This window comes from Doryrhamphus excisus, linkage group LG8, assembly GCF_037039965.1.
Source record: "Doryrhamphus excisus strain RoL-2023G ecotype Guam linkage group LG8, RoL_Dexc_Guam_v1.1, whole genome shotgun sequence".
Taxonomy (NCBI): Eukaryota; Metazoa; Chordata; class Actinopteri; order Syngnathiformes; family Syngnathidae; genus Doryrhamphus; species Doryrhamphus excisus.
Window position 1 is genome coordinate 809,521 of NC_136364.1, and position 27,980 is coordinate 837,500.

The 27,980-nt window shown below is 41.7% G+C and overlaps 1 protein-coding gene across 1 annotated transcript in view; it reads left to right on the forward strand.

Moving 5' to 3' along the window:
• The first annotated feature begins 4,866 nt into the window (after positions 1-4,866).
• schip1 (schwannomin interacting protein 1) overlaps positions 4,867-27,980 on the forward strand; it is a 248,954-nt gene continuing 225,840 nt past the window's right edge. Inside the window, exons 1-5 of the mRNA XM_058079059.2 lie at positions 4,867-5,016; positions 5,096-5,183; positions 11,155-11,222; positions 12,321-12,434; positions 14,753-14,882. Coding sequence (XP_057935042.2) covers positions 4,994-5,016; positions 5,096-5,183; positions 11,155-11,222; positions 12,321-12,434; positions 14,753-14,882 — 423 coding nt within the window. The 5' untranslated portion in view covers positions 4,867-4,993. The remainder of the gene's footprint in view (positions 5,017-5,095; positions 5,184-11,154; positions 11,223-12,320; positions 12,435-14,752; positions 14,883-27,980) is intronic.

The following is a 27,980-nucleotide window of genomic DNA, read 5'->3' on the forward strand; positions in this document are numbered from 1 at the left end:
ATATAGGTGAAACTGCACATTTTATTGAAATGTATTTATTTATATATTTGCTGATTTTCTTAGAATTTGTGAAATATTTCAACTTCTTAAATCTATACATTTTCTTGACCTTATTTCAATGATATTTTGACTTCATCCCATATTAACCTAATTTAAAAAAAAATTACAACTTTATGTATGTATTAGTCTTATGACTTTTATAAAATATTTTCTTTTGCTATTCATTTATTCATTTTCTACTGCTTGATATATATATAGATATATATATTAGATTATATAACATTATCTGGACTGCACCCTATTTCACTTTTTTATTTTAAATTACTATTTTCCCAATATTAGAAATTATTTTCTTCTTTATCGCAATCTTAATCTCCTTTATCTTAATATTTTCACTTTACTTTATCACTTTTTTGTTGTAATTTTGCCATTTTACCATTTCAACTTTTTTCTTAAAGTAATTATGACTTAAAGTCAAAATCTTATGGAAATTATTTTGAGAAAAAAATATTCGTTATATGCGTTTGTTTTTTTTTTTGTTTTTTGTTGTGACTTACAGAGAGTGAAGCAAGATGGCGCCTGTGCTCGGCCAGGCCACTGCTCGGCTCCTATGCCGTTTGTTACTTTTTGTTTTCACAATATATGTGGTCATATCATCCCATATATCTCAGGGCTGTGCATCTATAATTCGGAGCTACGATCGCGGCTCTCTTTTCCGCATAAAAGAATCTATGGAAGCCCTTTTCATGGACTGGGATAAATACAAACAAACTTTTCCTCCTCCCCTTGTTTGCACACCCGACTCACCTGAGTACCTGTTGCTATCACGTACTTCGAGGAAAAAGAGGAGACCGAGGAAACGAGGATCTCGGGCAGGCGTCCAAGTAAAGCGCAGACTTTATTCACGCGTAGCAGGGATCACCTCCGTGGATTACCGGGCCAGGTGTTTACGTACGATCCCTCTCCTCGATGCCTGCAGTGACGACGGAGTTTCTTCCCCCCTGTCTTCCTGTGGCTTTTTGGCCAGTCATTTGGAGCCTGTCCGTTACTTGAACTGTGATCACTGGGATATACAGCCATCGCGTTATCCTGTGTTTACACCGAACATCCAGCATACTAGTTCCCAAGTCAGTTGGAGGTCACGTGATCGCCTTTCGTGTCTCCGACCAATCCCGCTGTGTCCGGCTACGGCGACTGTGACGTCATCGTTGATTCGGCTTGGTCTATTGAACGCACGTTCTATTGCAAACAAGTCTTTTGCCTTGAGCGATCTTTTTACCAGGCAAAATATGGACTTCATGTTTTTAACTGAGACGTGGCAAAGAGAAGGGGAGTTCGTTCACTTAAATGAACTCTGTCCTGATGGTTGCTCCGTTCTTGGGAGGCCCCGCCCCTCCCGTCGAGGAGGAGGTGTTGCTGTGGTTTTCAGAGACCGCTTCACCTGTAAAGTGATGGATACTCAAATCTACTCATCCTTTGAGTCTCAGATGTTGAAAATTGGCTCCTCAAACTCATTCTATTGTGTGCTGGTTTATCGTCCCCCTGGTCCGGCCTCTGTCTTTTTAAATGATTTTAGTGACTTTTTATCTTCAATAATTAAGTTGGAAAATGTTTTAATTCTGGGGGATTTTAACTTGCATGTTGATGACAGCACATCTAGCCAAGCAATGGAACTATTAACAATGACTGAAACTTTTAATTATGAGCAACATGTCTCAGTCGCTACACATCAAAAAGGTCATATTCTCGACTTAGTGTTTTCACTTGGCCTTAATGTTGCCAACTTTTGTGTGGAAGATGTCCATTTGAGCGATCATAGTTGTGTCGTATTTGATCTGCTCCCTACACTTCAGCCTGTGCTTCCTGTGGTTAGATCGCAGAGACGCATCATCTCTGAGAATACAGCAGGTAGTTTCTCTGTCCTGTTTGATCCACATCTGTTCTTGGAATGTGACAATGTTGATAATTTTATAAATTGTTTTAATGACCACTGTGAATCAATTTTAGATTTGGTTGCACCGGTTAAATCCAATCTGGTGTCTCAAAAATCTGTATGTCCCTGGATAAATGACTGTATTCGGAATTTGAAGCGACTTTGTCGGAAAACTGAGCGTCTGTGGAAGGCTACTAAACTTGAGGTCCACCGATTGCACCTTCGGGAACTTGTGTCATCTTTAAATGAAATGATAAAAACTGCTAGATCTGACTACTTTAAGCAGTTGATTATCTCAAATAAGAAGAAACCTCAAGTGCTCTTTGACACCATCAATTCTATTGTCTCTCCTGCTGCTCCTGTTATTCCTGTTTTTTGCAAAGCTGATAGCAATGATTTTCTCAAAGTGTTTCTCAGCAAAATTCAGGACATTAAGAACAGTCTTCCAGTGTTCTGTGGGTGTATCCCTGTTGTTCAGGAGCCTGCACCCCATGAGTGGTCCTCTTTTAAACCTGTGACTGAGGTTGAGATTTCAGCTCTGGTAACAAAAATGAAGCCATCTTCTAGTTCATCTGATGTGCTGCCCTCTAAACTCTTTTTGAAAGTGTTTGATGTCATTGCCCCCTGGGTTACTAAAGTGATCAATCTGTCACTCGCTACTGGTGTTTTTCCCAGTGCTTTTAAACATGCTATTGTGGAGCCACTTCTTAAAAAATCAAATCTGGATGTCACCGATCCCAAAAATTACAGACCTATATCAAAGCTTCCTTTCATGTCTAAAATCTTGGAGAAGGTGGTCTCCGAACAGCTGCTACATTTCTTGCAAAAATATGATATTTTTGACACTTTCCAGTCTGGTTTTCGCAAGCTTCACTCAACAGAAACTGCCCTGTTAAAAGTGTCTAGTGACATCATGATGTCTGCAGATTCTGGAAAATGCACGGTCCTTGTTCTGCTAGATCTCTCCTCGGCATTTGACACTGTCGATCATCAGATTTTGCAAACAAGACTACATGACTTAGTCGGACTGTCAGGCTCTGTCCTAGCTTGGTTCTCTTCTTATTTATCAGACAGGAGTTTTAGTGTCTCAGTTAACCAGATCCGATCTGACTCTGCTGATCTGTTGTTTGGAGTACCTCAGGGCTCTGTTTTGGGTCCGATTTTGTTTTTGTTATATGTTCTCCCTCTAGGAAAGATTATCCAGGATTTTGATGATGTCTCCTACCATCTGTTTGCTGACGACATTCAGCTGTACTGTTCTTTTAAGGCTTCGGAGATACAAAAATTGAACTCTTTAATGAATTGTTTAGTGCAAATAAAACAATGGCTCGGCGCTAATTCCCTTCAACTAAATTCAGATAAAACTGAGGTGCTGGTGATTGCCCCTGATGAAGTTTTTCCAGGGATCAAACAGTATTTGAGTGCTCACAGCCTGTCTTGTAAGTCAAGCCTCAGAAATCTTGGAGTAATTTTTGACAAGGAAATGTCATTACAGCACCACTCAAAGCAGCTCACTCGGAATTGTTTCTTTCAGCTAAGAAAAATCTCGAAACTTCGAACGATTGTATCTAAAGGTGAGCTCGAGATGATAATCCATGCCTTTGTGTCTTCTCGTTTAGACTACTGTAATAGTTTGTTTTCTTGCCTAAACAAAAAAGAGTTGTCTCGTCTGCAACAGGTTCAAAATTCTGCTGCGCGGTTATTGACCCGATGCAACAGAAGGGCTCACATCAGACCGATTCTGAAAGCTCTCCATTGGCTCCCAGTCTCATTCCGTGTGAATTTTAAAATCCTGGTGCTCACTTTTAGAGCCTTGCACGGCCAGGCCCCTGTCTACATACGAGACTTGTTGCGTCCCTATACCCCCTCTCGGAGGCTGAGATCGTCAGATCAAAATTTACTCATGGTCCCTCGTAGTCGTTTTAGGACCCGAGGAGACCTATCTTTTCAGGTTGTTGCGCCGAGGCTCTGGAATGACCTTCCACCCTCCCTACGTTCGCTTGACTCTGTCGATGCATTTAAGAGTAACCTTAAAACTCACTTGTTTTTGCAGGCATACCCAGCTCAGTAGATTTAGGGTATTATGACCATCATATATTTATTTAGTCTATTTTATTGTATACTGTTTTTATGTACTGTTTTATGTCTATTTTTATTGTACATTGTTTTATTGTTTTATTGTATTTTTTATGTGTATTTTAACCCTGTGTTTTGCCTTTTGTGAAGCACTTTGTGACTTTTGTCTGAGAAAGGTGCTATATAAATAAAACTTACTTACTTACTTACTTACTTACTTTATAACAGAACTTTTTCTCAAACCAAAATTTTCAAAACTTTATTTTTTGTTTTGTTTGACTTAAACTATAATGTCTTTTTTTAATATTTTAACTTTATGCCACTAAAATGACATTATTTTCCCTCATAATATCACAACTTTATTATTTTGAAATTACAACTATTATTTTTATAGATTAGAACATTTTCCTCTCCATATTTTGACTTTATTTTTGTGAAATTACTGCAGATTTGTGTGTTTTTGGACTCTGCTGGCTCACACACCATATCATGCCTGTACATTTAGGATGAAATGTCATTTTAATGTTTTTCTCCCCATATTATTTTGTGAATTATTGAGGAGCACAGTTGTTTATAGGACATGACTGCCACTTCATCACTGGGACGTATTTCACCTATTCATAGAAATACCAAGTCCATTATTCACCCCTCAATTATATGATGCATAATATGAATATGCCATATCCCACAAGCCTCAGTGCACATATATGTTCCCGCTCCCGGTGCATTCCCAAAGCTTTACCATGCACATTCGGCGTGCACAATAATGCATGCAGTGACACGCTGTATAAAAACGCGCGCACACGCTCAGCATCCGATTGGCTGGGATATTCCCCCCCCCTCTCTCCACCCACTCCCCTCCACCCCTTCCTCCAACCAAGTCAGGTTATCTCTCCGGCTGCTCCCGTCGCAAAGTGTCCACTTCATCAGTGACTGACTGCAGAAAGACAGAAAGGAGGGAAAGCACGCTGGCCAGTGAGAGGCATGCTGAGGAACTCCACGCACAGGTTGGTGCCACAACATTGCGCTCCGCTCCACGCACGTTACACCTCCACTGTGTGCTGACTTGAGCGGTTGTCCTTGCAGAGGCATGCACCCGGCGGGAGAGGAGGCGAGGATGCGTGTGCAGGGGCCGCGGGAGAGAAGACACCTTGCTCTGTGCATCAACAACCAGGTGAGACCCCCCTTTTTGTTGCGTGGATTGGATTTATGCAGTATAAAAATGTTTGAGTGGGTGGGTGGATCTCCTGTCTCTCTCTCTTTCTCTCTCTTTCCCTCTCTCCCTCCTCACAAGCAATGATGTAATCCACTTTTCTGGGCTTTTAATGGGAGCAGGAAGTTGATCAGACCGAGGCTCATTGATTAGAATAAAAGCTACATAAGAAGAATCAGCACAGGGAGGACGAGTGGAGCCATTTGCACACTCAGACCTGCCGTGCAACTTTAATTGCTCCGGATTGTGTCTCCCCTGTAGCTGACCTCTTCAAATGGATGCATTCAGTTTGCTGGGGGGAAAATTGCCTTGGTGGACATCTCAGGCTTTGATGATATCTCTATGTTTACACTATTGATGGGTGCCCTTTACGGCTTGGAAAAACTCCAGAAGAAAAGTACCTCATAAATCCAGGGATTATTAGATCAGTTTTTCTGGTAATCTGCAGCAATCTAGTACAGAATGTTTCTGATTTATTTCTATTGCAACATGTTTGTATGTGATGCCATGTGCTTCCTGTGAGGTGCCCAAGTTCACCTGCTTGCAATGAGTTGCTGAATATTTAATGCCAGTGATGTAGTGTTGCGCATTATTGGCGGCTGAGGATATTGAGCTTGTGAGCCGTGCGCGCACCGTTCCATCACAGCTTTTTGACTCGCACTGCAATATATTACAGTACCACGGTGCAACACACATGCACACTCACACTTCCCGACGCTCGCTTTAAACTCTTTGGGATCCGCTCCAATCCATTTCCACTGACAGCGGAGTTTCATTATTGTATATATCTAAAAAAAAAAAAGACATTTCCCAAATTTGACGCAGCTTAACTCCATGTCAGAAGGAGTTCACCTCAGTGGAGGACACTTCCTGGCCCCCGAGAAAGGCCTATAAGCAGTAATCGGTGTGTGAAATATGAGCTATATGAGATAGAAATGCAGTTTATTGGATATAGAGGCTGCCTTCACTCGCTGGTGTCTATGCCAGTGATTCAGGTTCATCACTCAGGCGTGGACCCCCACCAACCCCTCTCCACTTCACATCATCCGGACCCCCCACTGGGACGAACATTCATCTGTCCGGCTATTACCCTGTAATCAATGAGACAGCACACTTTTACGGCTAAAGGGCAGGTGTTGTTAACCATTTCACGCCGAGCTTATTTAAGCGGCGTGCCACAGGGAGGGGTGGCCACCTTTTTAATGGGTGGGGTGGGGGGTGGGCTGCAGCATGAAATACGCCGTGCGGGTGGCATTGTTGACGCAGCACTTGTAGCTGGAATGATGAAGTCATTCGTCAAGATCATCCCGCAGGAGGTGATTCAAACCCGGTCCCGGCATGCAACACTCTAAATCAAACCATCAGGAAACACAGATGCTGAAAGTAAAAGGATGTGCTGGTGGGGGTAGCATGTTGCTCAAGTGTAGTCCACATTACAGTGTACAGGGGCGGCATCCTCTTAACCAAATGACATGAATGCCGGTCAAACATCTTCCTCGCCAGCCAATCACAGGGCACATATAGGCAAACAACCATTCACACTCGCATTCATACCTATGGACAATTTGGAGTGGCCAATTAACACATGCACGGGGAGAACATGCAAACTCCACACAGAGATGGCCGAGGGTGGAATTGAACTTGGGTCTCCTTGCTGTGAGGCCTGTGTGCTTTTTTTTTTTTTTTTTCTTCTCCGAGCTTTTATTCACTTCATAATGGCGACTTCCGGCTTTAGCATATCCAGAAGGTCAACCTACTGTACCATCCCTCTGATGGAAGTCATAAAATAACACGGAACAGGATTCCTCTACGGAGATCGATTGGACTTTGCTAAACCGCTAATTGCTCTCTCCAGTGCTGGCATTATAATTGCAAACTGTCCTTGAGACTCCTAGATTCATTCCACAGGTTTTAGAATAAAATCGTCTCGGGAGATTTCAACAATTTAACAAACCTTGCAGAGGGAAAATATTCCATTCCTATCAGCAATGTTCTGGTGTTTTTAGAAATCTGCTGCCAAAATGCGCACCCCTTTTGAAATAAACTGCCGTCCATGGTAGCCTAATATCTCAAATAGTCATGATTTACTCAGTAAAGGATTTCATGTGTATCCAATGAAGTATCTGAAGTACCCTGAGAGAAAGCGACAAACGCACGGATGTGGGCAGCTCCTCGCGGCTGCCATGTTTGCGGTCATCTCTCTGTCGTGACCGTGCCTTAAAGGGTGAGAGTATCACCACGCTCTCTGATCAGGACGGGGCGTGTGTATGAGATCTTTGAGAGCTTCCCTCCCTCACCATATGTTAGCCGCAGCCGCGCTCCGACGGTAAATAGTAGCATAGGGAATTGTCTCAAGTGCTCCGTTTTGCATTTTGATAAGTGTGTGATCATGTTCTCACTCTCCTCCACTCCAGGATGTCTCTTTCTTCTTCACGTTAGATATATGTGCCCTCGTCTTCCTCAGATATATGTGCCCCCCGTCCTCCTCGTAATTGCTTGCATGCATCATCACCATCTTCATTAGGTATACCTGCGCTGGTGTGGAAGAGAGACACATTGGGTAGCATTAGAAATCTTGCATGAATATCAATAGAAAAATATTATTTTTGTAAAGGTAACATTGTACATGTAACCAATATAGCGGTGTATACAGTAGGGGGGGTCCAAACTATTTCCAGAAAGGGTCCTATAGTGAAGAATGACAGAATATTTGATATTTTGTAAAGCAATACATGTAGATATGCTAATAAGTTATATATAGTACTTCAAGAAAAAACATATCAAAATACCAAAAATCATAGACAATATCACAGAATGGACAGGAAAGAATTTTGCAGAGACCCAAGTCCTTGCCCACGACCATATCAAATGGAATAGACTGGTGAATTGTTCATGAATGCGGCGCCCCTCCGACCCCACGGGCTTAAGGGATTTGTGAGTCGTGAAACGTGACATATTTACAATGTCTCCCCCTGCAGGCTGCTATTGTATTCACAGGCCTAAAATGCCATTCTGCGTTGACTTTTGAGTGAACTGTTCGCATTAATGTGCATCTAAACTGTTGCACCCCCCCTCTTCATCAGTCACGTCCTTGTGAGCAGGTATTAGATGGATGCATATGTTTCACGTTGCATTCCAATCCCGGGGAGATTAGATTAATGCAGGGGTGGCCAAACTTTTTCTACCGAGGCCCGAATATAAACGAAGGGTAACACGAGGCTGGGAAGAGCAAGACATAAGCGAGGGACAGGTAACAATCTGGCAACATGTTGACAAAACAGCGCAGTTTAAGTAGTCCAGGGTGAATGGCTGCAGGTGTGCACAGGTTAGCTCCTCCCACACCAGTCAGAGGTGTGCTGCAACAGGAAACAGGCAGGCGGCCGTAAAGCAGCAACACTTTTTGCTTCTTTTTACACTTTTTTAAACAAATATTTCAACTTTTTTGTCGTCTTTGTAATATCCTGTCTTTATCCTCACAATATTTTGACTGTATTATTGTACTAATATAACTTTTACCCAACCTAATTTTGCCAAAATTGCAACTTTTTTTCTGTTTTGTTTGTTTCTCATAATATTACAATTTTTTTTTGGATTACATATTTTAGTCTTGTTGTAATACTTTGCCTTCATTTGTGTAAAATTACAGCTCTTCTTCCATTTTTGTTGTTGTTTCCTGTTTAATTTAATTTCTACACTGAACGAGAGCTTAAAAAACAGTTACGGGGCCGCACTTTGAACACCCCTGTATGAATATATATATGTGTGACACCTTCTTGGTGTGATCTCAGTCAGGCTCACAAACATCGTGGCGTCTGATTAGCCAGTCATCTGTTGCGTATCTATGCGGTCATGGATCTCTGTATTTCTCGCAAATGATTCTAATAATGCCTCCACTAATTTTTCAATCAGCAAATTACAAATCCACGCCGCACCGTGCTATTGATCGGCCGTTTATTATGAAATTGAAAATAATGCGATCATGTTGTTTACACACACGCCCAGCAGGGCAGCGTTAGAATTAATATTGACGTTTGCTGCGATCATACATTGTGCTTATTGATTGAATTCCAAAGCAACAAGTATTGTAGTTCTCCTGTCATCTACTAGCAACTACTTTAGCAACTTTTGGTATTATCCTCTGCAGTGACCTACACGGTTATGGCTAGTTGTAAACACACAGATGCTGCATAATAATGATAGCATCTGCAAAAAAATGTTCATAAAAAATATCCAGCCTGAGATTGACTTCCGATATATAGGTGATATTCCATGTTTGAAATACTGCAGTATGAATTAAATATTCTATTATCTTGTCAGGGAGATGTATTGTTGGTATGCTGAATTAATAATGGCCGGTGCTTGATCTTCATCTATATTCTGATGTCATAAAAAAATAGTCTAGATGTTTTATCACGGATGTCAAGCTGTAATTGAACATCTGTCTGGAGGCTGCGGTTAGCACACTTGTTAATGTTCATGTAGTTTTCAATCTTTGAATAATTACTGACTTTTAAATAGTAACAGTTGACTATACTGTACTTACTATACTCTATATTGCTATTTGTAAATATTATATACCATATACGTATGTTTATATATGTCAGGGGTGCAACAATATTTCACGATTCAAATGTTTGTGTTGCGGTTCGATACTTCGCCTATTTATCTTGTTTACACCACATTGCAACTCTTACTGTACGTTGCAGCGACTCGAGTTGCCTGCCATCTAGCCAGCTAACCAGTTAGCCTCATTTGTATTTCTTCTAAGCAGTCAAAAACTTACCACTTCCACATGGAATGAGAGGAGAACTTTTTTCACTCTATCATGTGGGGCATGCCAATGGCTGGCTTTGTGACTTCATGCAGTGTTAAGGTAATATCATGTAAGCTAATGTCTCAATGTTTTGTGTCTATTGATAATAGACCATCAGCAATCTTGATATGAATGAATTTATGAAAACCCACAATACGGGGGGGGGGGGGGGGGTTGGGGGGTGATAATCAAACTGTGATATTGGGAGAGATTACTGTATTTGTATTTTAGTTCATTTAGCTATTTTAATACTTGAAAATTCTTAATTCAGGCAAAAATATGTAACATTTGCTGCAATATTCATATTTCTTGTATAATAATAGGCCTCATTCAACCAGAGAGCATGGCTTATTAATTTTTTATTTTTGAAAAACTGTAATGTGGCGAGGGATGACTGTATATACAATATAACAATTTTTCTAACATATCTTCTCAGGGGACAGTACTATGGAAATGAAACTGGAGTAGTCAGCGTACAGTCTGTATAGCGATATTGATTCACTATTCATCGGAAATGAGACGGCTCACATTGAACGTAACAACGCAATAGTGTCTTGTCAACAGTCAAGCATGAGTTCCAGCATGTACTGTGGCATTGTGAAGCAGAGCATGATACCCTCCCTTGGGGAACTGGAACACATGGCAGTTTTTCAACGAGATAACGAACCAAACTCCCGTCCAAGATGACAAGTGTCTTGCTGATGAGGCTGAAGGTGAAGGGGTCGCAGTGGCCAAGCAGTTCTCTCCACCTCAACCCAATTTACCAACTCAATATTTATCGATATATATATTTTTTTTGGTGTGATTCGATGCACAAATATGTTTAATTGAGCTATACTGCTCCTTTTCGTGCATCTGTACATTCCCAATTAGCGGCATGGCAGCATCGCCTCTTGGCTGCTTGAGTCATTTACATTTGTGTGAACAGAGCCAGGATAACAGTCTTGTGACCAATAAACAGAAATACATGGTTAACTCCGATGGCTCTCAGTTGAACACAGACCTCCTGACGTCTGCTGAGGCCAAAAAAAATCCTTCCGAGTTACCCACCTCCTGGATTTTTGGAATTAATTCAAATGAATTTACTTGATCTTTTTTTGTTGTGGTCTCTCTGAGCAGGAAGAAGTAAAGAGGTATCACCGCTACTGCAATCACAGCGGAGGGCAAACAGCTCCGAAGGTGGAGAGGTAAGACTTTGCACACTACACAGCCTCAAAAATTTATCTAGTGGAACATCTAAAATCACTCGCCACTGTAATGGTAATGGTTTTATTTCATTTGAACGTGCATCAGATTACAATTGAATGCATCCCATAATCAGTTCCCAGTTCCACATGTCCAAAAGGAGTAGGAAGAAGCAAAGCTTATTAAATCCTACCCCTCCATCTGGTACTTTTACAATCACTAACTGTTACATTTGTTCACTTCCTGCTTTCTTAATATACAGATATCCTTGCTTCGAATTGGACTTGATTGTACTCAAATGTCGCTCAATGTGAACCACTGTCATGAATCAGGTTTCAAGGATTAAAGTTTTATTTGGTGTTTATTTCAAAAGGAGCAGCCGACAAGTGTTTTTAAGTGGGGGGAAATGTTTGTGGAAGAATGTATTAACTAGACGTTACATAGACTCCCTCATAGAGATGAAACTGTATATTAGACAGTTTCACCTTTTTGTGATTCATTAATACACCCGCATAATGCTCCCTCCTTTATGGCAATAAGTGGTTCCAGACCCGACTGTGATAAGTGAATTTCCACAAAGTAGGATTCTAACATTTGCTTGAATAGACATATTCCGCCTGAACAGCATTCATTTTCTACCGCTTATCCTCACGAGGGTCGCTGGAGCCTATCCCAGCTGTCTTCGGTTCGGGTGAGAGGCGGGGTACGCCCTGGATTGGTCGCCACCCAATCACAGGGTACATATAGACAAACAACCATTCACACTCACATTCATACCTATGGACAATTTGGAGTGGCTAATTAACCTAGCATGTTTTTGGAATGTGGGAGGAAACCCACGCATGCACGGGGAGAACATGCAACCTCCACACAGAGATGACCGAGGGTGGACTTGAACCCTTGTCTTCTAGCTGTGAGGCCTGCGCGCTAACCACTCGACCGCCATGCAGCCCCCGAATAGCATGGTTTATGAATTTGTATATTTTTGATAAACCGTGAATGAAAAGAAATGCTTACCAAGCTGCACCTTTTTCCACACAGTAAATGTTGTTAACTGTCATCTTCCCGTCACTTCCCTTTTCATGCGCTCCGTCTTGAAGTCACCCCCAGAGGAGCGAGGGGGAGCCCGACAACAGGTCTCACCGCCGCGGGCAACAACAACAACAACAACAGCAACAGCAACAACAGCAGCAGCAGGAAATCAAGGCTATTGTGTGAGTCTCACCTGTGGCTTTTAAAAATGTGATTACTTTCCTTTTTTAGTTTTTGTCATGATATCCATGTTTAATCAGCTTGCACGCGACAGGTGCTGCTTTGAATTGAGTTAAGCCTCTTGCCCGGCGAGAGACTGCAGAGTGACGGCGACATACAGTCGCTTTCCGAGGTGTAGCGGCGTAAAACAGCTCACGCCTCGGGCTTTTCCTTCCGTGAAAGTGGAGATTAGAAAGAGAAAGCCATTGTTTCTGTGTAGAGTTAATATGATTGGGACGCAGCCAGCTGAGAGAGATTTCCAGGGACGGCAGTGGATCAGGGGGAATGGAAGGAAGTGGAAAAGTGGAGAAAATGGGGAGGAGGAAAGAAAAGAGGGAAGGGTATTGCTTTGGAGAGCTTGGATTTCTGCTTCTTGATTCAATTTGTTCCATTTGGTTCAGCTGTCTCTCTGCTCCGGCGGAGGTGAATGGGTTTCTCCATCCAGTAATTGATGCGACACCCCGCACTGGACCTTGGGGTTTGGGGCCACTTGGGGGATGAAAGAGTGAGGAGTGGCACCCTCTCGGAGGGGTGGGGCAAATGGGTGGGGAAAGGTCACAACATTCTCTCTTTTTATGTGTCCCGTCCAGCCATTGGAGCAAATAGCGTTATTGATCTAAATGCCCTTACATGCTAAACAGACCTTCCCTGTTATGTGAGCTTTTATTTGGCTTTATTTGATATTTATTTGATATATTTTTTTATTTGATATTTTTAACAATTGCAATAATAACAGAACAACAGAAACAAACAGGACTACATAAGCAAATCTCTATAATGTTATTAAAAACCATAGTGGAGGGGACAAAGTATTAAATAGCCACAGTGATATTACTGAAATGAAACAGTCAAACATCCATCCATCCATTTTCTGTACTGCTTATCCTCATTATGGTTGCATGGGTGTGCTGGAGCCTATCCCAGCTGACTTTGGGCGAGAGGCAGGACACCCTGGACTGGTGGCCAGCCAATAATAAATTAATTAATTCATTTTCTACCGCTTATCCTCACGAGGGTTGCAAGGGTGCTGGAGCCTATCCCAGCTGTCTTCGGGCAAGAGGCAGGACACCCTGGACTGGTGGCCAGCCAATAATAAATAAATGGATTAATTATAACAGGGCTCTAGATTAAAAACCAAAATGACTTGCCCATAGGGAATCCTTAAGGTGAGAACTACTTGCCCCAATGTAAAATGAAAAGACTGCCATAATGATATCATCAAATGTTTTGTGGCATCACATGAGAATCTCAAATAAATAAAAGAATAAAATAAATAATACTGTACAGTTGCGTGTGTGTTGTATTCCGGGCTGTAGTTTCATGCATGGACGCTGGGGGGCAGTCATGTTCAGCTCGCGGTCTTGGAGCGGGCGTTTTGGGACCAAAGAAGAGGAACGAGAGGGAAAAAAGGAGAAGTTCGGTTGCCGTGCGCCCAGCTAGTTAGTTAAGTCTGCAACGGGCCAGTAAGTTGTTTTTTATGCTGCCTTGGAAATAAAAACCATGCAACGATAGAGGTTCATCACTTTTTGCTGTTTCCTTCAGAATTAGACGATGTTGGCAGCGACGCCATGATGGATGTTTTCGTAGTCAAACGATCGCTGATTGGTTGATCGCGAACAACGGGTGTGGGTAAAACGCGGACTGTGGATTTCGGACCGGGGTTTAAATAAACGATTCTGATTGGTCCATTGCAAGGATTGCTTTGCAAATTACCACCGGAATTACGCAGTCCGTGTTTTACCAACACCCAACAAGAACCGCTTCATGCCAAAGTGCACTTGCCCGACGGGAATATCACTGATTAGATTTACTTGCCCGAATTTTGTTTTAACTTGCCCCGGGCCATCGGTACATCGTTATTGTCGAGCCCTGTATAAACTAATGAGCTGCATAATTTAGCCAGCCTCAATATATTGCAAGTAAATGTCTTCCACCTCCATACAGGCAGGCCTTTGTGCATTGGCTTCAGCACCTTGGCGTTTGTTCCATAGAACAATGGCACAAACGGAGTGAGCCCTTTTTTCAGTCATACTGTCTTTGTCTTGGTAGCTCTCGCCAAAAAAGTATGACCATCTCTGATTTAGACAACCACAGATGAGTTTTTTGGTCATTTCCAGTGGATAGTAAATGTAAATTGTGATAGGAGCTGTACAAGCTACAGTATACTACACTCTGCTATGCTAATAAAAATGCCTGCCAAAATGTGAGCTGCTGCATGTCAGTGATTGTCATTTTGTTTTCTTCACCATCACTCAAACTTCCCTCACGTTCATATGTGCAGTATCCAGCGGGCCTGGCGTGCCAGCGTGTCACGCCGAGGGAGCTGGCAGGACCATGCCAAGAATGGAACTGAGGAGATGGCGCCTCCAGACAGCCTGGACGCACCTGTGAAGACCACCGACCTTTTCCCGGTAAGAAAACGACAAGCGAGGTGCAACGCCAGGCAGGCGACGGGAGCCTGGTGTGATCCTTATCTGCTGCTGCTCGGGTGGGTAGACTAATACAGAAGGGAGCACAGGAGGGAGGGATGTTTACCTTCAGTGTCATCTGGGGCGGCACCAGGGTCGCAGCGGAGGAGGCCGATCTGGACGCCAGCTGGCAAGGCGCCCAGATCTGTAATTAGCCCTTAATTAGCTACATTTTCAGAGCTGGTTGATTGATTAATGAAGTGTCTTTGCTGTGTCCTGCCCCGTCTCCGCCACCCCTCGCTTTAATCCCACCCCCCTCACCGCACGTGGCTCCCGAGAGAAAGGGGGAGAATTAAACACTGCTCACAGGGCATGGCAGCCAAACAAAAGCTGGAATATTCACAGATAAACAACACAGAGGCACAGATGAATGCAAATAAAAGATGCAATTGAAATGATAGACAAGGACGCACACACATAGTACACACATAGTACACACATAGTACACACATACACACACGGTGCTTGTTTCACAGAGCTTGCACAACTCCAGCAATACATTGAACACAAACCCTTTGCAGAGACTGGAAAAATATGATGTCATGTCTGCATTCTCACTGGCGGTGTGTGTGTGGCCTTCTTTCTAGACTGGAGTCCCTAAGCTAACAGATGGACTGCTCTCCTGGTGAGACTGCGTGCGTGCGTGCGTGCGTGTGTTAAGTTTGTTTTTAGCTTGTTTGTTCTGCTTGACGGAGTTTGCTGTTCATTAGCACAGCTGCAAAATGTATTCATAATTACAAAGTGGCTGTAACTTAAAAACCAGAATGACAATGATGCCTACACACACACACACACACATCAACACACACTTCTGCAGCCAACAAAATGCCAACTAATAATGCACGTTTGTATTTAATGTTATACAATGAAATAATGAGGCATTCATTAAGGGAGAAGCTGCAGAAAGTAAGCCATCTTTTTTTAAAGGGGGAAGCGGGCCTTCCACCATCAGTGTTGTTCTGCTCCTGCTAACATTTGCACTCTAAAGCATACAAATCATTTTTCTCTGGCATTCAACAGTAACAGTATTTGTGCTAGCCTGATGCTAATTGACACTAGAAACCTCATGGACACCGTGCATTACAGGTTTACAATGGGTTTACATAGGGTTTATATTGGGTACTGAACAAATGAGACTCATACATAATATAAGCAATACTGTTGCAAAAAACCCAAATGTTAAAAAGTCATGTGACATTTGAAAAAGACGGAGCTGATAAAGCCATCAAATGACCAATGTTGCAAATGGAGTGAATAAAAGTCACTTGGAAATCATCTTTCGGTGATTGTGCTGTCCTCACAACACGTGTCTGCATGTTGCTAGACAGCCAGCGAACCAATGAAGAAAACTCTTGCTTTTCTTGCTTTATGAAGCTTTCTTGTAAAAATAAGTGGTAACTGAAACATACAGAAAAAATAAAATGAAGTTCCAATACTGGTCATGCTGCAGGCTAAACACACGTCAGCTAACAGTTAGCTAACACATGTACACCAACTGCAAATGCAAACTAGCATGAAGTTAGCGAACTTGACAAAACAAGTACAACTTTTGAAATAGCAGATGCATCTATGTAAGCGCTTTATACACCAATATAATTACAAAGATGATAAATTCCCAACAAACAAGCGTTTAGAGCAACTTTCAGCATGTTTATGAGGTTTTCCAGTTTCATTTCTGCGGTGAGGCCAGCCTGCTTTTCACCCAAAGAAAACAACAAAGCTTGTCTATATGTGAGAGCACTCACTCTCTAGTGGTCTAAAACAATACCTTCTCGATAAAATGTCTCACTCTGTAAACTTTTTAACCTTAGCGTTTTTAACAATATTTATTTATTACTTTCATTTTAACTAACTTATGAAACGTATGAATTATTAATGTCTTCGACCCAAAGACATGACAATGATAGTCAGGTGATTGCAGAGTGCTGGTGCCAGCAACCCATACAGTGGTTTGTACAGATAGATAAATACATACATATCATGAGGTTCTCAATAGTATTTCAATTCTGGTCCCAAGGGGGGGTACGACAGAAATAATAATTCAGAACCACTAGCCTAAGGTTATTTTAATACTCAAACTGGGACACTGGTTCACTATGGTATTGGAGCTGTTTTGGGGGAGAAGTCATACATCGCCTCCTCCTACCTCATGTCTCCTGTCCTGACTATCCATCCATCCATCCATCCATCCATCTTCTATACCTTCTTTAGGGCACATATAGACAGTTTTTGAGGCATGTTTTACAGGGTCAAAACCTACTCACTCTCACAAAAACAGGAAGTCCCACACATGGATGCTGCAGTGGGGTGGAGCTGATCGGGAAATGGGATCGTTGTTATGAAGCAAGTATCGGTTGATATCGAAAGCGTGCTTTTTACTGATATCGACCGATCCCAATTGGTGGTCGATCGATTGGATCCTATAAGAAACAAACAAAATATAATAAAATCTGGTTGGGGGGAAAAGTAAAATATATAAAAAGTAAGAAATAGTAAGAAATAATAGAAGTTGAAATATTTGGACAATTTACAAAAAACAGCACAAATGGGTAAAAAAGACAAAGAGTTACATTGAGATTTTTCACAAAGCTTAGATGCAGGTTTTTCTTGAAATATATATAATTTCTAACCATGCAATAGAGCTGTGGCTTGATCAACATACACATCTGTAAATGGTGTACATATACTATATAACTTCTATATAACTTCTTGATTTCTATTTTCTTGGTTTGGCACTTGATCTGCTCTTATGTGCTTTTTTGCTTTTTGCTGCTGTAAATCTGGAATTTCCCCTTATTTTAACTTATGGTAACTTCTTAGCATAGCTATACGTGTTGCTTTACAAAATATCAAAGTAGCCTTCTTTCACGATGTCATGCTAAAGGTTTATTGTGCCACTTGTTTTGCAGCCTGTACCTTCAGTGGAGTCAGTTTTGGCTGTATTGTATGTAGCCTTACTGTCTTTTGCCCTCTGAAGGTGAGTAGGACGTACCGTAGGGTATCCGAGTGAGAGTGTGTCAAAGGACCTTGCTAGGATACTGGCCTATCAGGAGAGGGGTTGCTTTCAAACAAGCTTCATGCATATTTCATGAAACTCTGCTATCGAACACAACATTTACACACACAAACCAACCAACACACTCCTGAGTGACTGCAGCATCCACTGTTTTTTTTTTTCCACCCGTTTCCTTCTTGTGCCACCAACCAGGAATTCCACTTTGCTCAATGTCGAATTCCCCGCTCGGAGTCCGGGCGGTATGTGTACCTGGTGTGTATCGGTATGTGTATCTGGAGCCTCAGCGGACACCGACCTGCTGTGAACTATTACCTCCACACTGAGGCGCCGAGCTGTACATGCCCTGCTCTGGACCTTCCCTGGCCTTCCGATAGTAAATCAATAGATCTGACAGTTTGAACACATCAACCTGCGGGGGTTGGGCGTGCGCTGTGTCAAGGCAGAGTTGCTCCAGACTCACTAGTATCCTGCAGGCGTGTGTACTATAGCAGCCTTTGAAACGCCACAGCATGTCAGCTCCTGGCAAAAATCAACACCATGACATTTGGATGCTTTATGATAGGGAAGAGGATGGGAAATGAAAAATAGCTGAATGCCACTAGAATCGACACTTAGAGGGTGCATAGCTGCAGAGAAGAAACAGTAGGAGGAAGATGATCTTTTATGATTTGCATTCAACTACTGTGTAGAATCAAATCAAATCTGAGTTATTAGTTTTTTTTGTTGGCTTATTGATCAAAATCACATTTTTTTGTCAACTTTTATTGCTCGACGGCCATAGTCGAGCCTGCAAATAATCACTTCTCAGTTGTGACTTTTTCCACCTCAAAAAAAAAAGGCTGCAGCACTTAAACAAATAAACTTGGTCGGTGTTTAGTCTTGTTTAGTCGCACAGAAAGCAAGATCAACAAAACCAAAACACGGTCGCTGGCGGCGTAGCGCACATCAGAAAGGTACACATAAAATAACAACATGGCTTGAACAAACACAACTTTGAGCTAGCAGCCTAATTGCTGACACTTTCTTGGCCTCTTCTTCTACCTTTTCCAATACGTCAACGCTTTTTTAGCGGCCATTATGAGCCAATAAGCGGGTGGATGTTGAAGATCATCCCCGCATTCACCTCAGCTCCTTTTGACCAATGGAAGCCGCTGATTTTATTCATGCGTATTATGTATAAGTATAGGCCACACACACCGTTTTTCATTCTTTATTAACACAAATTATGCTGATTTTGCATGAGAATAGGCAAATTGTAACAAAAACAAAGACATTCTATGTAAAAATGTATGCTCAAATGTATGATTAGACCATAGAACACCTGTTTAAGACCTTCTAAATATGTATTTTATTAGTGTTATTAGAGCCCTTCTGACATAAAATAACACCCCTATGGTCACCCTCACACTTTTACTACCTGTATAGTAGACATAATCATGGATGTCTTGGACATAACTGTGGCATTACATGGACTTCCATGCTAGCACTGATACCTGGTGGATATTGTCTAATAAAAGTAACGTTCCTGACACCTGCTGGTCAGTGTAGTATAAATTGTAAGGGCGTTGAAAATAACCGATATTAATTGATACATTGATGCGCATGCGTGTGATGCAAGTGCATCGGCTCATTCACTGGGTATGAATGCAATTGACGGGTGAAATTGAGATTCATCGCAATGCGTTTGTGTTATGTATATGCTTTTCCCCAGGCGCAATGAATGCACCATCATTATTTAGCGTTTTGTATTGAATACGGACGGAAGCCGTGAGGCACATACAACTACTAGTAAAGCAGCAGCGAGGAAGTTTCTATATTTAACCCACCTGCAACGTTTAAATGGTATGTGTGGAAACACTACGGATTCTCAAAGAACGGCGGAAAGCTCGACAAAATTGTCCAGGAGCTATTTGCCCGTCCCTGCTGAAGTGCCCCCCCCCCATCTGAATCTGCTGTTCAGCACAGCAGGTGACATTAGAACAGCAGAGCAGTTGGCTTCTTCCTGAATTGTGAAACAATTTAAAAAGGGTATAAGTTGTTTTACACTTCCTGCCCCTCAATACTGTATTAGCCTACCTGCTAGTGCATTCATATTAGCAGTATGCAGACAGGAATATAAACAAACATTGATTGCGCTGTTGAAAGTGTCATTTAACTTGGCAAAAAGAATGATCAAGAAGTGGTGTATAGTAAAAAAAAGACAAACAGCACTTTAGTTGAATTTACTGCCAAGTAATTTATAAGGAATAAATGGAATAAACACTGCTAACTATGCTAACACTCAGCAACGACTGATGTTACTTCACAGGCCCCGCCTCTTAAAGGTACACACAATGTCATGGATATTACACTAGTCGCTATAATGTATTGTATAAATGTATTTCATTTGTATTTTACTTCATTAAGACAGTTTTTTGATTGAAAATGCTTAATTTAGGCCAGGAATATGTACAATGTTGCTTATGTATTTTTTTGGCCAATAATGGGCCATATTCCACCACAAAACAGCGATCATTTATGAATGAATACGGGCTTCATGAGGCTGTAGCGAGGGACGACTGCAGTCAGAATGCGACAATGTTGATCACATGACATTTCTCCCAATGGAACCATCCAAGACACACCCACCCCAGCTCCTGTCATACCTAACATTGTTGATTATCGTTCTCTGTTTGAGTGGCGTCACTTCATCAAGCCGTTTCTACCGTTCCATCGTTCTGCAATACAAAAGCCTGCAAGCTTACAATATCGGTACGGTATCAGAAGTGAAAGAAGCTGTATCTGGACAGTCCTAAACAACACGCATGATTTTCTCAGCTGAGCATCCACCCACTGCTGGATACTGAATGTCTGTAGTTAATTACGCCAATGTTTTCTTGACAGATCTTTGCTTTTGTAGACCATGCACCAGGTGGCTGCAGGAGACTTGGCAGTTCATTGAATAGAGTCGTTCATTTGAGCAGTTATGTAAATTCCATTGGCATTATAGTAGTTTGGGATTGAATTTCAATTTCAGAGCCAACATTTTTTTCATTTTTAATGTAGCTTTGGTGTACACTTGGGACACACCTCATTTAGTGCCTTCACTGCATGTGTTTATAAACATTATAGACAGTTTATAGTCTTTAACGGTGGGTTTAATTGTAATGGTTTAAAGGTTGTTCACAGTTGAATTGTTGCAAATAAAGAGCGTCTACTTCTCTACTTCTCATAGAAGTGCAAGCAGCAGAATGACATCATCAGGCAACTTGTGGCTGAATGGATGTGTTGGTGTTGTGGACATTGATCTGCTCCTGTAGCCCAGTGACAACTTTCTTTTTTTTTTCTAATTCCCGTAGCAGAGAAAGTGTTAGTGTAAGCATTCCTGCAGCCTGCGTGGGAGATCTTTCTCTCATCTCTCACAGCCCCGCACTCTCACCAAGGGAAGTGACGGCTTCATCCATACCTCCGCCTCCCCTCCCTTAATCCCCGTTTCTCACCCTCGCTCACTGTCCTGCCTCTGAACATACACACACACACACACACACACAGATACACAGTCCCTGGTTCCTGCAGACAGATGCTAACAGATGACTTGCTTTATTGGTGTCAGCTGGCGACTCATTTGAAATAAATTTATATACCCCTGCTCCGGCATTGACGTGGATCGGGTTTAACTCATTTAATAGCGGTGCCACTTGCCTATTAGCTTATTTACTGTCAAAATGGAGCTGGGACGGCTTCCTGGGAGGCAGTAACTCCTCACATTTGTATCCCTTATGGCGGAAAATGTAATTGCTCGTGCAAAATACGGGTGCACGGTCACGGGTGGGGATCTTTATTTTTATTTCCCATTTCATTTGAGACATACAAGTTAAATACGGGGATATTTAATCTGAGTTTATTAGGCTTTGAGCTGGTTGCGCACAATCGTAAGCGTGCACTAAATCAGCATAATGTAGAGAGAAGATGCTCATAATGCTCTGATTTTATCTTTCAATAACTGGCCTCATTTGGGACGTGATTAACAACACCCACCAGTCACTATCCAGTTTGGTGTTTGCAACGTTCTGTCGTAGAACAAATAGAGAGAGAAGTAGATAGTGGCATACTCATCAAGCTTGCCGTGTTCGAGGTTGGCCCGTATGGACACGTCCCATTAGAAGTACTGATTAGACACAAATGGAAAAGCAAGGGACTACATTGGATTGCTGCAGATGTACATTATAGTACGTACATCTGGGTGATTACACAAAGCCCATCTTCATCATTTATTTGTGCTGGCCACACCCCTGGCTTCATTTCCTGGCAGGATTTTTTTTCTTTTTTAATAAAAGCTCATATTTGAGCATTTGCTCGCACAGCCGGCTTATACACAGACATGGAAGTATAACGCCATGCTCAAAAAATAGCCATTGATTTTGTAAAAGCCCGTCGGGAAGATATCTCTGAGATTTATCATGGCCGGATGGTGTGGCTGAGGAAAGATGAGCGTGTGCAGATGACTCCAGGACGTGTGGCGGGAACGATGGATGGCTGAAAGGAGGAGGGCGAGAACATGGAGTGGCTTTTGGAGTGATGATCACTCGGCATTAAGGCCTCAGTGAGATTACATTTCTGAGTATCGGTGGTGGAGGGGTTCCATGCTGCACGTGTTCGTGCCGTTCTTTCTTCCTCACTGTGCCTTCTTTGAATTGGAATGATTTCACTTTCGTATGGAGGCGGTGCTAAAGAAAGATTAGTAGATTGCACTACACGACAGCCGCCAGCAGGAGGGCTCATCTATTGTGGACCAAACTATTTTGCTGTCGGATTCATTGTTTATAAATGGAATATTATTGTACTTAGAACACGGAAAGTTTGTCTATGACCTTCTCAATGTGTTTTAACATCACTAGAGCCCTATAGACATGAAATAACACCCCTATAGTCACTTTGTCGTTCATCTTACCCAATATAGTAGACATAGTAAGTGAAAATAAGGCATTTTACACATTTATAAGACTTGTGCGTATGTGTGTTACTGTAAATTTGTTGAGTGAGTCAAAGGCAAAAGGCAAGTTTTAGCTTTTCTAACTATGGCCTGTGTTTTTATGAGCGCGCCTGTTATGAGTAAGCATGGGCTGGGGTGAGATTCTGACGGAAGGATTTCACTGTATTATAATTACAGCTCTAAAATGTTTTATTTTGAAATATCTTTGTTTAAAAGAACATATATTTTATATAAGTAACAAAAATATTAAAAAATATTTAATAGTTAATTCCTTCCATCCATTTTCTATGCCACTTATCCTCACTAGGGTTTATCAACTTTATCGCCAGCCAATCCCAGGGCACATATAGACAAACAACCATTCACACTCACATTCATACCTATGGACAATTTGGAGTGGCTAATTAACCTAGCATGTTTTTGGAATGTGGGAGGAAACCGGAGTACCCGGAGAAAACCCACACATGCACAGGGAGAACATGCAAACTCCACACAGAGATGCCCAAACGGAGATTCGAACCCAGATCTTATCTAAATATATAATAAATAAATAAAAAGCTGTTTAAAAGTATTCCATTTTCTCTTATATCATAGAAAAGATATGACGTTTACTTCAATATGCATATTTAAAAATGAACAAGAGGCTATAATAAACCCACAAAACAGCATGATTTATTAATGACTATGTGATTGATAAGCCAGTATTAGTATTTTCCAGCACTTGATAACCGATACCATTAAGGGAAAAAGCGTCCCTATATGTCGGATTTAGTTGTTCCACTGTAATCGGTACTAGAGAGAAATCTGTCTTTGTTGACGTACGTATAAGGTATATTGGATTAGAGGTGTTCTCAGTGTTTCTTTGTATGGACATCCCTACAGCATGAATACAGTGGCCTTCTTCATTCAGAGCACCCCAAGGCGCCTTTATCAAATCAATGAACGCCATTATGTGAATAGAGACAATCAGCAATGGCACAAAAGGTCTTTGTCGTACATTTCTTCCATTAGGACATTGTCAGTTTATTTACAGCAGTGCCACCTTTTTATTGGTATCGTGACATGTAGCGCCCCCTCCAAGACCCCGCAAAGCGTTTAATTGTTTTTTTTATCGCGCAACGCAGCGGCATGCACGCTCACGTACGGTCACATAGCCGCGTGGAAGCGGCGCACACGTGTGCACAAAGCACGTATAAATCTGCCGGGGGCGTCTCCCAAACCATCTGCAGTAGTAATGACAATCTGCCGCTCAAGGCGACGTGCGCTGCGCCTTCTCTTCCAGCACTTGCTATCTCCTCCACACGCTAGTTCCGTTTTTTATCCTTCAGCTCCACACTGCTTCACTGCCAGCCATCCACTTCCACACGGTACTCGTCCCCCTCTTTGGCTCTTATACGCAGATGGGCTTCAGTTCTCATCGCCAGACAGTTGGCCGTAATGAGATCCCCGGAGGAGAGAGGAGCAGTGTGAGGCACGTTGATCTCCACCCTCATGACCTCCACTGATAGTAAACCGCCACCCTCCCTCCAACTTTATCTCTTCCTATCACCGTGCTACCACCCCCGTCATCCTCCTTCCTCTCTTCTCCAGTCATCTATTATTAATATCCATTAACAAGATCAGAGGAATTGGAATCCTCCTCTGACAGCGTTCCTCCAGTGTGGACATTTGAACGCGAGGAGACGCAAATTGCTCCTTAGTCCTTGGAGAGGAGATCAAGGTTGCAAATAAGAGGCTTGGAATGTGCTAACTGTATCTGAATGCTACAAAATACAGTCATGTGGAAAATGACAATGATGATTTGGGCCATCCAGTACCTACTGAACCGACTCGCAAAATTTGGCAACACATGCACCCCTACCACGTTGCCTGTGCGATTGTTTTTATGACACACCACAAGGTGGCGCAATTACTAAATCCCAGAAGTCGGAATGACTTGAACTTTCTCACACAGCTCAATGTGCTCGACCAAACACCCACTATCACTTAAAGGGTCTGGAAGCAACTTGGTGCAACTGCTGGCGAGCCCATGTTGCCTGTTAGTGGTTTAATAGATTCAGTCATCCCTCGTTTATTGCGATTAATTGGTTCCAGGCTCGACTGGGATAAATGGATTGGTAATGGTAATGGTTTTATTTCATTTGAACGTGCATCAGATTACAATTGAGTGCATCTCATAATCAGTTTACAGTTCCACATGTCCAAAAGGAGTAGGAAGAAGCAAAGCTTATTAAATCCTACCCCTCCATTTGGTACTTTTACAATCACTAACTCTTACATTTGTTCACTTCCTGCTTTCTTAATATAGTTTACGTTTTTTTTTTCATTTTTATTATTATTATTATTTTTTATTTTTATTTGTATTTATTTGTATCCTATGATTCCTATGTTAAATTGAATATTTTTGTAGTTAGAGCATAGAAAACCTGTTTAAGACCTACTAATACACTTTTTAAAAATAACATTATTAGAGCCCCGTAGACACCCCTACAGTTACCTTTGCACTCCTATTATCCAATAGGCATAAGACATAAATAAGACATAATATAGACTCACAAATGTGAGCATTGGGAAAGTTTTTTTTCACTTCAAGTACTTCCTGCTGTATTTGTTGTCTCATCAATGTGACAATACTGAAACCTTGTGACTAGTGTAGAATACTACATACCAGTCAGTCAGTGTTTCAAGGAAAGTCATGCAATTCCAAGTCAGGACTAGGTAGGTGGATTCAGGTCTGGCTTGAGATTTCCGAGTCCTTCCCAAGTCACAAGCACTGTTTCCCAAATAAAATGACATGTTTGTTTGTTCTTAAACCCGATTGGACGTTAAGTCATTTACTGCCAGACATTTTTAGAGAAGAGATCTCCATACTAGCAGATTTTCCCCCCTTCAAGGCCCCAAAAGGAGTTTGTTTCTCGGCCTTTTGGGTTCTAACACAACAGCAATAGAACATAGGGTGGTTTCAGAGGAAAAAAAAAAAACTGAAACATGTCCACATAACCAGCTCCCATTTGACGCCCCTGCACAACCTGAAGATTCATTGTTCCATTGTTCCCACCGCGTTCACCGCGTATTTTGTCTTTTAACCCTTTCATGCTTGACCCATGATATACTGAGTTAAAAAAGTGTTACTCAGTGTTTTTATGTGTTTTTAGACATAAAAATAAGAACTGATTAGGTTTTGTTTTTATACACCAAATTTCTTGGAGTTATGAACATGAGCATGCGTTTGTGGATTTTAACTAAAATATAAAAAAAAATTCAACAAAGATCAAGTGATATAACTTTCAATGCTTATTAAATTATGCAAAAACTATAAATACTTTTTAAAATATTTAGCTGCCTTCAATACACCATTCTGGGCTTTTCTTTTACACAGGAAAATGAACTACAGTGTTTTATTGCAAAACTAAGCAACCTTCAGTGCTTCAATTGACTGTGCTTTTAAACGTTTGATCAGCTAATGAACAGCCAATTTCACTTCAACGCAATTGCACGCCAGACGTCAGGCATATACACTCTGAAAACAAATCCGTTCCTACAGTATTTAGGCTGGCTCCCTCAAGGTCACCCATGAGCCACCGTAGCGTGGTGGACGTGTGTACAAGCGCGCCAGTGCGTGTCCACAGTATTGGATAAAGTGTGTTCAGTATGCTGGGGGAGGCTGTGGGTTTCTCAAAGTCACATTTGATCTCTTTCTGCCCTTTCTCATGTCTTTTTGATCTCAAGCGGAGGAGGAGATGTCCTCTTGTAGTGTGAGCATCATAATGAGTTTCCATTTCGCACAAAGTGAAGAGGGGGCTTAGCAAATACCTGGATGGAAGCCGATATAGCGAGGGGCTCCACTGTATGTGTGTGTGTGTGTGTGTGTGTGTGTGTGTGCCAAAACGCTGTTGTTGGAAGTGTAGCGTGTGCACGAGTGTGTGTTGGAATTTTCTCAGCCAACGGCTTTCGCTTTGAAGCCTTGTCTATAAAAGATTATTGAGTCTCTGAAGCCTGTGTGAATAATGCATGTACGTCAATGTAAAGGTATTGGCTTGTGTATGTAGATGAATCTGTTTTTAGGTACAAGGTAAGGTTCCCCTTTTGCTTTAATAACCGCCTTACGGCTGGCTGGTGTATGATTCCGTGTCGTCACCAATGCCAAAATGCTGCGTGCTCACAGACGGTGTCGCTCGCTGCAACCTCTCAATATGGTTGAAAAGCCAACATTTCGGTAAAAATGAGCGACAGTCGGAATTGTCTGGGACAATGTAAACATGCACTGTAAACCCGAATAAGTTAGCAGAACTCAAAAAAAGTGCCACATTTTTTTGACTTCATAAACTTGAATATTTAAGGATATCAGAGCTTTAATAATTGGAGTTGATATTAGATATACTTTTTTAATTTTGGGGTGAAGACAAATCTATCTGATTCAATGGATTTATTATGAATTGATTCTTGGTTTGATTTATTCATGTTTTTTTATAAGAAACTACAAATACTTTTAAGTAGGTTACACAAATCTGCAAAAAGTTCATATGAATCAAAAATTACAAGTAAAATAAACTGAAAAGACAGATAATGCAACTGGCGATCAACATTTATAAGTGGAACTTTTAAGAAAATTTCAAGTTCATTCATTCATTCATTTTCTACCGCTTTTCTTCACGAGGGTCGCGGGGGTGCTGGAGCCTATCCCAGCTTCTTTGGGCGAGAGGCGGGGTGGCCAGCCAATCCCAGGGCACATATAGACAAACAACCATTCACACTCACATTCATACCTATGCAGAATTAACCTAGCATGTTTTTGGAATGTGGGAGGAAACCGGAGTACCCGGAGAAAACCCACACATGCACAGAGAGAACATGCAAACTCCACACAGAGATGGCGGAAATCGAATGGTGGAATCGAACCCTGGTCCTCCTAGCTGTGAGGTCTGCGCGCTAACCACTCGAGCGCCGTGCCGCCCCATGTTTTTAAGTTAATCTTACTTAATATAGCCATAGTTCAATTTAATCAAAACATATTAGTTACATGTACTCAAAATTTTTGTATGCATAACTTCAT